At 51.4% G+C, this 12357-nt stretch overlaps 1 protein-coding gene across 1 annotated transcript in view; it reads left to right on the top strand.

The window, feature by feature from the left end:
- Nucleotides 1-1030: 1030 nt before the first annotated feature.
- trim8b (tripartite motif containing 8b) overlaps nucleotides 1031-12357 on the top strand; it is an 87911-nt gene continuing 76584 nt past the window's right edge. The window contains exon 1 of the mRNA XM_041209535.1: nucleotides 1031-1868. Coding sequence (XP_041065469.1) covers nucleotides 1140-1868 — 729 coding nt within the window. The 5' untranslated portion in view covers nucleotides 1031-1139. The remainder of the gene's footprint in view (nucleotides 1869-12357) is intronic.

The raw sequence follows: 12357 nt of genomic DNA, 5'->3' as shown, positions 1-12357 counted from the left end.
AAAGATATATACGCGCGTCTGTAAAAGGAGACCTTTCAACATAAATGCACACTTTTAAAATACGAAGGTGGAGAAGAAAAAATAACAGACAAGAAGAAAGCAAGATGGCTGCAAACTGATTTGTGTGTGTGTGTGTGTGTGTGTGTCAGATTTGGATTTCATGGTGAGGAAAGCGAGCAGCAGATTGGATTTTCGCCTCTTCTGAGCCTTTTTATTTAGATTTATCTAAGGACTTGTTGGGGGCGGGGGGCGGGGGGGGGAAAGAGGGAGGAGAGTCGAATAGTTTGGAGTTGACAGAAGAGGGTGGTGTTCGTCTGCGGAAAAAAAAAAAGAGCTGAAAAGGTAGAAGGTGGAGGAGGAGGAGGAGGAGGAGGTGGTGGTGGTGGTGGGAAAGAGAGAAGAAGAAAGAAATGTGCCATAAATATAAATGATTTAAAATCCTTGAGGAGGAGGAGGAGAGAAGAGAGAGAAAGGCGGGGAGAAAAAAATAAAACGAGCACCTAGTTTTAAAATATATATATATATATATATATAGATAGATAGAGAGAGAGAGACTCGGTGACGATGGCTGTAAACGAGTGGATTTGAAAACCTAAAGAACATTTTTCCTTCTGGCGCTGCCTTTTTTTTTCCCCCCTTTCCCTTTCTCTCTCTCTCTCTCTCTCTCTCTCTCCTTTTTCTCCAAAGGATTTTGCAATCGAATGATGCCAAGAAAATTGGAATTTCCCTTTTAAATCTCTTTTTGGACGAGAGGGAGAGAGAAAAAAAAAAAGAAGCGAGAGGCTTTTATGAGCTGGATGGCAGTGAAGAAGTCAGACAGTTGAGGGCTGTGAAGAAGAAAGGGAGGGATAGAGAAAGGGAGATAGAGCTAGAGAAAGAGAGGGGAGGATTGGCTGCTGTAGACTTATTATTTAAAATTTGGTCCACTCGTCTTTTTAAATGAGGAAAACCTCACCTTGATATTCGTTGAAAAAGATAAAAAAAAAGGTGCTGGCGCTGGCGGCGGTGGGGGCGGCGGCGGCGGTGGCGGCGGCGGGCGGCAGAGGAAGAAGCTCGAGAGAGGAGTTTGGCCGTTGGTGGTGGTGGTTGTTTTTTTTTTTAAATTTTTTTTTTTTTGAAAATAACGACTTTTATCCAAGATGGCTGAAAACTGGAAGAGCTGCTTCGAGGAGGAACTTCTGTGCCCCATCTGCCTGCAGGTCTTCGTGGAGCCGGTGCAGCTGCCGTGCAAGCACAACTTCTGCCGGGCTTGCATCGGCGAGGCCTGGGGCAAGGAGTCGGTGAGCCGCTGCCCCGAGTGCAACAACGTCTACCCGCAGAAGCCGGCCCTGGAGAAGAACCTCAAGCTCAGCAACATCGTGGAGAAATTCAACTCCTTCACGGCCGACGCCGCCGCCGTGGCCGCCGCCGCCGCCGCCGCAGCCGCAGCCGCCGCCGCCGCTTCATCATCATCATCATCATCATCATCTTCGGCCGCCGCCGCCGCCTCCTCCTCCTCCTCCTCCTCCTCCTCCTCCTCTTCCGTCGGTAACAACGGCAACTCGGCCGCCGCGGCCGCGGCCGCGGCCTACAGCCCGCTCTGCTGCCGCTACTGCCGCAACTCGCCCGCCCAGAAGGTCTGCCTCCGCTGCGACACCGGCTGCTGCCAGGCCCACGTCGGCGCCCACCTGCAGGCCGCCTCGGTCAGCGGCAGCCACTTGCTAATCGAGGCCGGGGACGCGCGGGCCTGGAGCTGCGCCCAGCATGACGCCTACCGGCTGCTGCACTGCGAGACGGACCAGGTGGCCGTGTGCCGCTACTGTTACTACATGGGCAGCCACCACGGCCACAGCATCTGCGACCTGGAGGTCAGGAGGAATGAGATACGGGTAAGGCCGCCGCACCTGGAGCTGGGTCGCATTAGAGCTCGTTAATCTTTTATTTAAATACATCTATTTAATATTCTCCCCCCTCCCCCTCCCCTTCCCCCTCCCCCAACATCTCTACCCCTTCCCTCTCCCTCCAACCCCAAGATCTCCCCCTCCCCCAACATCTCTCCCCCAACATCTCTCCCCCCTCCCCCTCCCCCAACATCTCTCCCCCAACATCTTTCCCCCTCCCCCTCCCCCAACATCTCTCCCCCTCCCCCTCCCCCAACATCTCTCCCCCAACATCTTTCCCCCCTCCCCCTCCCCCAACATCTCTACCCCAACATCTTTCCCCCTCCCCCAACATCTCTACCCCTTCCCTCTCCCTCCAACCCCAAGATCTCCCCCTCCCCCAACATCTCTCCCCCAACATCTCTCCCCCTCCCCCTCCCCCAACATCTCTCCCCCTCCCCCTCCCCCAACATCTCTCCCCCAACATCTCTACCCCTTCCCTCTCCCTCCAACCCCAAGATCTCCCCCTCCCCCAACATCTCTCCCCCAACATCTTTCCCTCTCCCCCTCCCTCCAACCCCAAGATCTCCCCCTCCCCCAACATCTCTCCCCTCCCCCACCCCCAGTATCTCCCCCCTCCCCCTCCCTCAATATCTCCCCACAATATATCTCTCCCCTCTCCCCCACCTTCCCCCTCCCCAACACCTCTCCCCCCCCATCCCCCTCCCCAATATCTCTAACCCCTTCCCCCTCCCACCTTCTCCCCCCTCCCCCACCAACCCCCCACCTTCTCTCCCCCTCACCTTCTCCCCCATCCCCATCCCCCCACCTTCTCCCCATCCCCCCCCCACTCTCTCTCTCTCTCTCTCTCTCTCTCCCCATCCTCCTGCTCTCTCTCTCTCACCGCCATCCTCCTGCCCTTCCCCTCCATCTCCCCCCCCATCTCCCCTCCTGCCCATCCCCCCCGTCTCCACACCATCTCCCCTCCCGCCCACTCCCAGTCTCCCTCTCCCCTCCTCCCGCCCCAATTCCCTCTCCCCTTGTCCCCACCCGTCTCCCTCTCCCCTCCTCCCCCTCCCCCACCGTCTCCCTCTCCCCTCCTCCCCCTCCCCCACCGTCTCCCTCTCCCCTCCTCCCCCTCCCCCACCGTCTCCCTCCCCCTCCCCCACCGTCTCTCTCCCCTCCTCCCCCTCCCCCACCGTCTCCCTCTCCCCTCCTCCCCCTCCCCCGCCGTCTCCCTCTCCCCTCCTCCCCCTCCCCCGCCGTCTCCCTCTCCCTTCCTCCCCCTCCCCCGCCGTCTCCCTCTCCCCTCCTCCCCCTCCCCCGCCGTCTCCCTCTCCCCTCCTCCCCCTCCCCCGCCGTCTCCCTCTCCCCTCCTCCCCCTCCCCCGCCGTCTCCCTCTCCCTTCCTCCCCCTCCCCCGCCGTCTCCCTCTCCCTTCCTCCCCCTCCCCCGCCGTCTCCCTCTCCCCTCCTCCCCCTCCCCCGCCGTCTCCCTCTCCCCTCCTCCCGCTCCCCCGCCGTCTCCCTCTCCCCTCCTCCCGCTCCCCCGCCGTCTCCCTCTCCCCTCCTCCCGCTCCCCCGCCGTCTCCCTCTCCCCTCCTCCCCCTCCCCCGCCGTCTCCCTCTCCCCTCCTCCCCCTCCCCCGCCGTCTCCCTCTCCCCTCCTCCCCCTCCCCCGCCGTCCCTCTCCCCGCCGTCCCCCTCCCCCGCCCTCCCCCTCCCCCGCCCTCCCCCTCCCCCGCCCTCCCCCTCCCCCGCCCTCCCCCTCCCCCGCCCTCCCCCTCCCCCGCCCTCCCCCTCCCCCCCCCTCCCCCTCCCCCCCCCTCCCCCTCCCCCTCCCCCGCCCTCCCCCTCCTCCCCCTCCTCCCCCTCCTCCCCCTCCCCCCCCTCCCCCCCCCTCCCCCCCACCGTCCCCCTCCCCCCCACCGTCCCCCTCCCCCCCACCGTCCCCCTCCCCCCCACCGTCCCCCTCCCCCCCACCGTCCCCCTCCCCCCCACCGTCCCCCTCCTCCCCACCGTCTCCCTCTCCCCTCCCCCCCTCCCCCACCTTCATCCTCTCCCCTCCCCCCCAACCCCACCGTCATCCTCTCCCCCCCCCCAACCCCACCGTCCCCCTCTCCTCTCCCCAACCCACACCGTCCCCCTCTCCCCTCCCCCCACCCCACCGTCCCCCTCTCCCCTCCCCCCACCCCACCGTCCCCCTCTCCCCTCCCCCCACCCCACCGTCCCCCTCTCCCCTCCCCCCACCCCACCGTCCCCCTCTCCCCTCCCCCCACCCCACCGTCCCCCTCTCCCCTCCCCCCACCCCACCGTCCCCCTCTCCCCTCCCCCCACCCCACCGTCCCCCTCTCCCCTCCCCCCACCCCACCGTCCCCCTCTCCCCTCCCCCCACCCCACCGTCCCCCTCTCCCCTCCCCCCACCCCACCGTCCCCCTCTCCCCTCCCCCCACCCCACCGTCCCCCTCTCCCCTCCCCCCACCCCACCGTCCCCCTCTCCCCTCCCCCACCCCACCGTCCCCCTCTCCCCTCCCCCCACCCCACCGTCCCCCTCTCCCCTCCCCCCACCCCACCGTCCCCCTCTCCCCTCCCCCCACCCCACCGTCCCCCTCTCCCCTCCCCCCACCCCACCGTCCCCCTCTCCCCTCCCCCCACCCCACCGTCCCCCTCTCCCCTCCCCCCACCCCACCGTCCCCCTCTCCCCTCCCCCCACCCCACCGTCCCCCTCTCCCCTCCCCCCACCCCACCGTCCCCCTCTCCCCTCCCCCCACCCCACCGTCCCCCTCTCCCCTCCCCCCACCCCACCGTCCCCCTCTCCCCTCCCCCCACCCCACCGTCCCCCTCTCCCCTCCCCCTCCCCTATCCCCTCCCCCTCTCCCTCCCCACCGTCTGCCTCCCCTCCCCCTCCCCACCCTCCCTCTCCCCCTCCCCACCCTCCCTCTCCCCCTCCCCACCCTCCCTCTCCCCCTCCCCACCCTCCCTCTCCCCCTCCCCACCCTCCCTCTCCCCCTCCCCACCCTCCCTCTCCCCCTCCCCACCCTCCCTCTCCCCTCCCCACCGTCCCCCTCTCCCCTCCCCCACCACCCCCACCTCCCCTCCCCTCCCCCACCGCCCCCCTCCCCACAGTCCTTCTCCCCCTCCCCTCCCCACAGTCCTTCTCCCCCTCCCCACCCCACCGTCCCCCTCTCCCCTCCCCCTCCCCCACCCCACCGTCCCCCTCTCCCCTCCCCCTCCCCCACCCCACCGTCCCCCTCTCCCCTCCCCCTCCCCCACCTCACCGTCCCCCTCTCCCCTCCCCCACCCCACCGTCCCCCTCTCCCCTCCCCCACCCCACCGTCCCCTATCCCCTCTCCCTCTCCCTCTCCCTCCCCACCGTCTGCCTCCCCTCCCCCACCCCACCGTCCCCCTCCCCCACCCCACCCCACCGTCCCCCTCTCCCCTCCCCATCTCCCCCCCCCTCACTCAAAGATCTATAACTTTTGGAAAGTGTATTTGGGGTTTAAAAAATATAACTTAATGCAGTTGGAGGTTCTTGGCTTCTGCACCAATAGTACACTATTTCTTTCCTCCTCAGCTATAGAGTGATGAGGTCTTAAGCTAAGAGGGGCTGTAGTATGAGGAAGTCGGTGATGTATTAGGCTATAAAATTGAAAAATGTTGAGTTCTGTCATGAGCAGATTTCTTCTTGAGACTTTGCCTCCACCCTATAAACTGTAGAATTTTAGCAAGAAGTTCTGTGATGTGTAGAGGAAAAAATGAGAATCTGGAGACTCCTTCTCAAAGTTAAGGAACTGAAAGCTGTAGATGGGGGAATTCTGTAATTGCACGGGTTAGAACTGGGAGGCTACACCTCCCATAAGAACAGCTGACATTTATCAGCTGCAAATATCTTCTGTTGGGGAAAGGATGGGAATATAAACTTTTCTTTATAGTGGAGTTAAATTCTGACATGGCCTAAACTGCCTGGAATTAACTGAGGATTCCCATATCTAGAGGTGGGAGCAGGTAGTTGGGATTTGTGGTGGTAGGGGAGGGTCTCAGAAGTGCGTGGTGGTTATCCATATAGACACAATTCTAATTTATAATACAGCATTCTTCATGTTTCTATGCAATTCAGTTTTGGTGGTATCTTCAACCCTGACAGAATACGAATAGTGAACTAATAAAAATGCACCTTTTAAAAATTTTTATATATTTCAATTTTATTAGTGGTCAGATTGTAAGTGAAATCTTAGTCTTAATACCTTCTTGAAGGTTGTGAAAATTGGAGATCTGACAGACCAACACAATAAACTGGAGTGAAACTTGGTCATGGGTTGTGAGTATATAACAGTAATGATTTCCCCATGTACTGGAATGTTTTAAAGGCAGACTCTGCATTAACAAGCATTGTTGGTTGAGCTACAGATGAAGTATACATATCTTTTGACAGAAAAACCCTGGTTGGTTTTTTTATATATAAACATATAGTAACTGAAGCAATTAAAAAAAAAAAACATCTTTTTGAATGATATTCCATTGAATCCATGGATCAAGTCCCTACATTTAAACAATTTGAGTGGGAATCTTTTAATTTTAATTATTGCAGCTTTTTTCAGTTTTGTTACTAAGTTCATCCTTTCCACTTCTTTTAGTATTCAACTTTTTCCCCCAACCCCATAAATATACTTAACATTTGGACAATTGATTCAAGACAGCTAAATTTTATTAAATCTAGAAGCCCAAAGTGATTATCCTATTGCCAATATTTTCATCTACCCTGAATATCTCTGCCTTCTCTTCAAGAAACATTCATGGCAGTATTTAAGTGAGGTTGGGAATTGCATTTTAAGATGTTAGGGCTGGTACTTGTGTTCATCATTGTAAAATCCATTAGACGGCTTAGTTTGGAGACCACAAAGAGTGCTGCATTAGCTAAATGTTAGCACTTTTTCAAAATTAGCTAATGGCATTGCCAGTATAGTGCGGACGGATAGATAGTCTGCAGGTGTGGAAGGGAGGAGAGGTTAGATTAAGTTCAGAAATGCAGAATTACTGCTACAATTTCCATGAATTTATGAAATCAGCAACACTATCAACAACAGCTTGCTGCTCGAAGTCATGAGATGGGTTTGGGAAATGGCTTAACTCCCATTCATCTTAAGCTTTGTGGGATCATAGAATTAATTAAATCTGACTTTTATGAGGACAGGGTCTTTTGATCTTGGTTCTGAGCATTTTCCTTAAAAGCATTTTTAATTGTGAATAAATAATCTGTTTTGCAATATTCTTGGATTTATTTTTCTATTTCTCGAAAGGAGCACAGCCTGCCTTGAGGTCTGTAGATGATGAAGGTTTGGGGAGTATTTGCTTCCTATTGCTTGTACTTTGCAGATGTAAACAGGCATCTCTCAATTTTTTTTTCATTCATGGGATGTGCCAGCATTTATTACTTGTTCAGAGGGCATTTAAGAGTCAACCTGGAGTCACATGTAGGCCAGATCAGGTAAGGACAGCAGATTTCCTTCCCTAAAGGACATTAGTGAACTATTTGGGTTTTTATGACAATAGTTTCATGGTCATTAGACTTTTGATTGAATTCAAATTCCCCCATCTGCTGTGGCAGGATTCGAACCCAGGTCCCCAGGGCATTACCCTGGCTCTCTGGATTACCAGACCAGCAACAATACCACTACCCCATCACCTAATTGTGAAGGACTCTGAAGTTTCCATGATTTCTGTAACTATGGATCAAATCAGGTGGCCATTTTGAAGACAAATGCAGTTTGCTGCTCCAGCAAGGAGCCACAGTGATTGCAAAAAGGAGTGTAGGTCCAAATGAGAAGCTTAAGATTTTGAATGAAGACTCCATTCACTAGCCGGCTTCAATAGAACAGAATGTGAGGTGGCCTTATCCACATGTTGTGCTATTTCCCCCTTTGCTTTTGTTTTTCTAAGTTTCCTCAAATTGTTTGTCAGGAACCAGTGTAACTTGTTTATTTTTAAGTCCATCAATTATATATGTCCCCGGACCAAACAATTTAAGGAAACTCGAGCTGAATTTACCAACAGCAACATGTTTAACAGCCAAAACTATTTCCAGTTCACTTAAATGGTATGACAAAGTGGATCAATTCCAGCTAGATCCTTAAAGTTCATTGACCTAAATCTATCAGTCATCTCGGATAGGGAGGCCAGGGAAGGAGGGCTTAGGAAATCTATTCACCGGGTAGAAATTTTATTGCCGATTTTCATAAGTGGTTTTTGGCAGTTGGGTTGGTCAATGCATAAACTCTTAACCATTGTCAAATTTGAAGTGACTGAAATGTGATTGATTAATCTCATAGCTAGTCTGTGTGGCTATGATTCTCTCATTGTATACTTGGTTTGACGTGATCTTTCAGCTCCTGCTCTGCAGTGTAGCAGTGCCATTGTTGCTGTAACAAATGTCATTCTTGTTGAGTGAGATCAGTTGTCAGCATTCATATTGGCAGGGAGGGGAAAAGTGCAGGTTGGCTACTTGGCTTTGCAAGATGCGCTGTTAACCAGGAAACTGTTGCCAGGCCTGTGAAGACTCACTTATGTAATGGCTCTGGTTTTTGCTTGTCTTTTGCCTGGAACTGAAACTGAAAACCACCTCTGTCTCTCGCCCAAATGAAGTTCGGTGAAGTGTATAAAATTGAAATAAGAGGCAACTTTTGCACTTTTTTGGTGACTTCTGACAGTCAAAGCTTCGTTTTGTTTTTCCTTCATTGACCTTAGTCTGACAGTGTGAAGTCCTTGTCACATCCATGTGGTCTACTGAATGCTCCACTCCAAAGAATATTCTATGCACCGACTTTGGTATCTCAAGGAATAGAGCATGATTTAGTGCAGCCAGTTAATAATATTTCAGATGTATTTGCTGTCCTGCATGCAGTTTTTTCCTCCCTTAAGGGTGGTGACCTATGTTCAATTTTACTGGTGCTGGTGGTCCTTCTGGTCCTACATGAATTGCACAATCTACTCATAGTTAGGGGCTTCATGGCCCAGCCCAGATTTGTCCACTCTTGACAATCACTTTTTTTTCATAAAATCCAGTTTTCAATGAAGTTCACTGGATAGCGAGGGAGTGGGAATTCTGGCTTCCTTCTTCCTTCGCCCAATTGAGGCCATTTATGGTGCTTCCCACTAACTCTGTATTGATTAGGGTTTAAAGTGGGGAGTTGTATGATTGTATTCCTCCTTCACAGCCTGTCTGCTGCACTCTATCTTCTTAAGCTCCCCTTCCGCTGTATTGAAGAGTGGAGGGAGAGGGCAGGATAAATGGAACATGCACTCGGAGCTTGTTTTCTCAAGGAGTTCTACATATTGGAATATCTATAAGTGAGTTTTCAGGCATGGCTTGTTTAATTATCTCTGCTCTGCAGCATGTAGTTACTACTGACATATTCCAGATTAGACAGCATTCCACTGAAACATCAGTCCCATGTCTCTTGTCTGCTGGAAACTGCCTGAATCTGGGTAAAGGCGAAGCCTCTTGGAAATGGGATAGCAGCTGATGTTTGCAGTGCTTTGCTGTCTGAATTTGACTGCAGTGCCAGCAAAAATGCATCAAAATGAAGGATGACTACTTGCACCCATCTGACTAATGGATTAAGGTCTCTTGGCTAAAAGATCAAGAGAAGCGCAAGCCAACCAGAAATGTTGTCCGTATTTTGTTTAATTGACTAGTGGAAAGTAGCCAACTTGAAGCTGTTTGCACTGCCAAAGTCAATACTTCCCGATGCAATTAGCTACCAATGGGAGGATCTCAACGTTTGCCATCTGTGACCACGTCAGTTTTCAGCCGTGTGCATGCATCTTTGTCAGTCATTATGACGGTGTGATGTATTGCTCAACCAGATAGAGGACAACTGGAGCTTGAAGTGCTGTTTTCTGTTGAAGGTATTTCTTTAACCAGGATTGCACAGAAAATTGGATACTTGGAAAAATACTTGGGAGAGATACTGTATCTTTTCCTCCCCCTCGCTGTTTTGTTTTTATTGCTTTTTGTTTCTCATTTCCTTTTACTTCATACACAGGATGTGGGCATCACTGGCTAGGCCACAATTTCTTGCCATTCCTAATTACCCTTGGGAGGGTGGTGGTGAGCTGCTCTCTTGAACCACATTCGGTGCAGTGAATGTACTCCCACAGTGCTGCTGGGTATGGAGTTTGAGGATATTGATTCAGAAGATAAAGGAAAAGCAATATTTTTGCAAATTAAAAATGATGATGTTCCCATGTGCTTGTTGCTCTTGTTCTTTGAGTTGGTGGAGTTTGTGGGTTTGAAAGATGCTGTACGAGAAGCTTTAGTGAGTTGCTGCAGTGTGTCTTGTGGATGGTATAAACTGCTGTTGGAGGTGGAGGGAGTAAATGTTTAAGATGGTGGTACTGGTCAAGCTTTCACCTGGATGGTGATGAATGTATTGAGCTGCGCTCATCCAGGCAATTGGAGAGTATTCCATCACACTCCTGACTTCTGCCTTGTAAATGGTGGACAGGCTTTGGGGCATCGGGAGATGAGTCACTTGGCTGCATAATACCGAGCCTCTGACCTGCTATTGTAGCCACAGTATTTGTGTGCCTGGTCTAGTTAAGTTTTCTGGTCAATGGTAAACCCCAGGCTGTTGATGATAGGGGATTTGACAATGGTAATACCATTCATTGAATGGTAAGGTGAGGTGGTTAGATGCTCTTATTAGTGATGATCACTGCTTGGAATTTGTTATTCCCGTGGAACCTTTGTCTTACAGCAGTTCAGCATTCCTTGCTGAATGGTTCTTGCATTCATTGCAAGTTCCTCCTTCAGAAGCGAGGGTGAACCCACAAGCTGTGTACAGCACTAAAGAACATTGATAGTCAGTGCATCTAAAAATTGGAATACTTTATTTTACCTACTCTTAGCAATTATCTTGATATTTCAATCTTCTTGTAGACTCCCAGGAATGGAAGGGTAATTTTCCCTGCAATCTCATTGGTTTGTTTACTCATTCCCTTTTCTATGAAGAAATACGTTGACTCTTTGCTGCATCCTTTTAACCCACCGAAATTGTCACATGATGTGAGGATTCTGAATGTTAACCTACATCTGATGTAAGAAATGGTAAGCTGACATGTTAAAATGTTTTTGAGGCATTACCATATGATGACTTCTTGTCGAATTTAATGCTACTCATAGCTTGGGCAGATTTTTAAAAATGCTATATCCTGGCTCATAACTTATATGTAAGCTAAAATATGCATGAGGTCATTGAAACCCTTTGCAGACCTCACTGGTCTCCAGCACTAGATCATCCATTAAAACACTAATCAACTCTCAGCAAGCTAATTAAGAGTTTGCTTTGCATCTATCTGTTATAGTGGAAGGAAGGAGTGTGTTGATTTTATCCATGTATATTGTGTATGTGCCTCTGGGATAATTTCTAGGTGGTCACATTTACCTTGTTTGAGGGTCAAGCAGACGGTGTCAATGGTTTGAGAGCAGGAATGGCTTGCTTACCATGTTGCTTTCCTGCCACCGACCTGGGGACAGTGCAAATACTGTCAAGGAGAGTCATTTTCCGTTCTTGGTAGTTATCTCTTATCCTTTGCTGTTTCTGAGGTTACACCCAAGGGACAAAACTGGTTTAAAATCAGGAATTTCCAGCCTGGATCTCAAGCCTTTGTATAGGTTGCACATTGCTTAATGACAAAGAATGCAGGGAGAGAGAAGGCCTTGGAGAGGAAAAGCTTTCATTTTATATTTTCTTTAACAAAATCTGGGTTAGCACCAGGCCATATTGAGAATTATGCTGCGGTTGTATGTGTGCATTGTACTTGTGCTAACACCGCACCTACCTGATTGTGTTTCCATTGTGCAAGTTTGGCTTTTTGCATTGCTGTTGTTAGAATCATATATAAGGAAACAATGTTTGTAATCCTTCCCCCGATTCTGTTTATTTGATTGGCTAAAATCCCTTGCCAGTGTTAATGAGATGATCAGTTACATTGTAAAGAAAGACTTGCATTTAAATAGTGTCTTTCATGATCACCTAACATCTCAAAGTGCTTTACAGCTAGTGAAGTACTTTTGAGTACTTAAACAAAAACAGAATTACCTGGAAAAACTCAGCAGGTCTGGCAGCATCGGTGGAGAAGAGAAGAGTTGACGTTTCGAGTCCTCGTGACCCTTCCACAGAACTGAGCGAAAGTACTTTTGAGTACTTCATTGGAGGAAACACAGCAGCCAATTTGCACACAGCAAAATCCCCTAAACAGCAATGTGGTAATGACCAGATAATCTGTTTTTGTAATGTTGACTGGTGATAAATATTGGCCAGGACAACAGGGATAATTCCCCTACTCTTTCAAATAGTGTCATGGGATCTTTTATATCCACCTGAGAGGGCAGGCAGGGTCTTGTTTAATTTCTTATTTGAAAGACAGCACCTCCAATAATGTAGCTCTCTGTCAGTACCACACAGGGGTGTTGCCCCTTGACTTTTGTGCTCAAGTCTCT

Source organism: Carcharodon carcharias, chromosome 17, assembly GCF_017639515.1.
Source record: "Carcharodon carcharias isolate sCarCar2 chromosome 17, sCarCar2.pri, whole genome shotgun sequence".
Taxonomy (NCBI): domain Eukaryota; kingdom Metazoa; phylum Chordata; class Chondrichthyes; order Lamniformes; family Lamnidae; genus Carcharodon; species Carcharodon carcharias.
The sequence above is the reverse complement of the archived record's forward strand: the minus strand, read 5'-3'. Positions and strand labels throughout refer to the sequence as shown.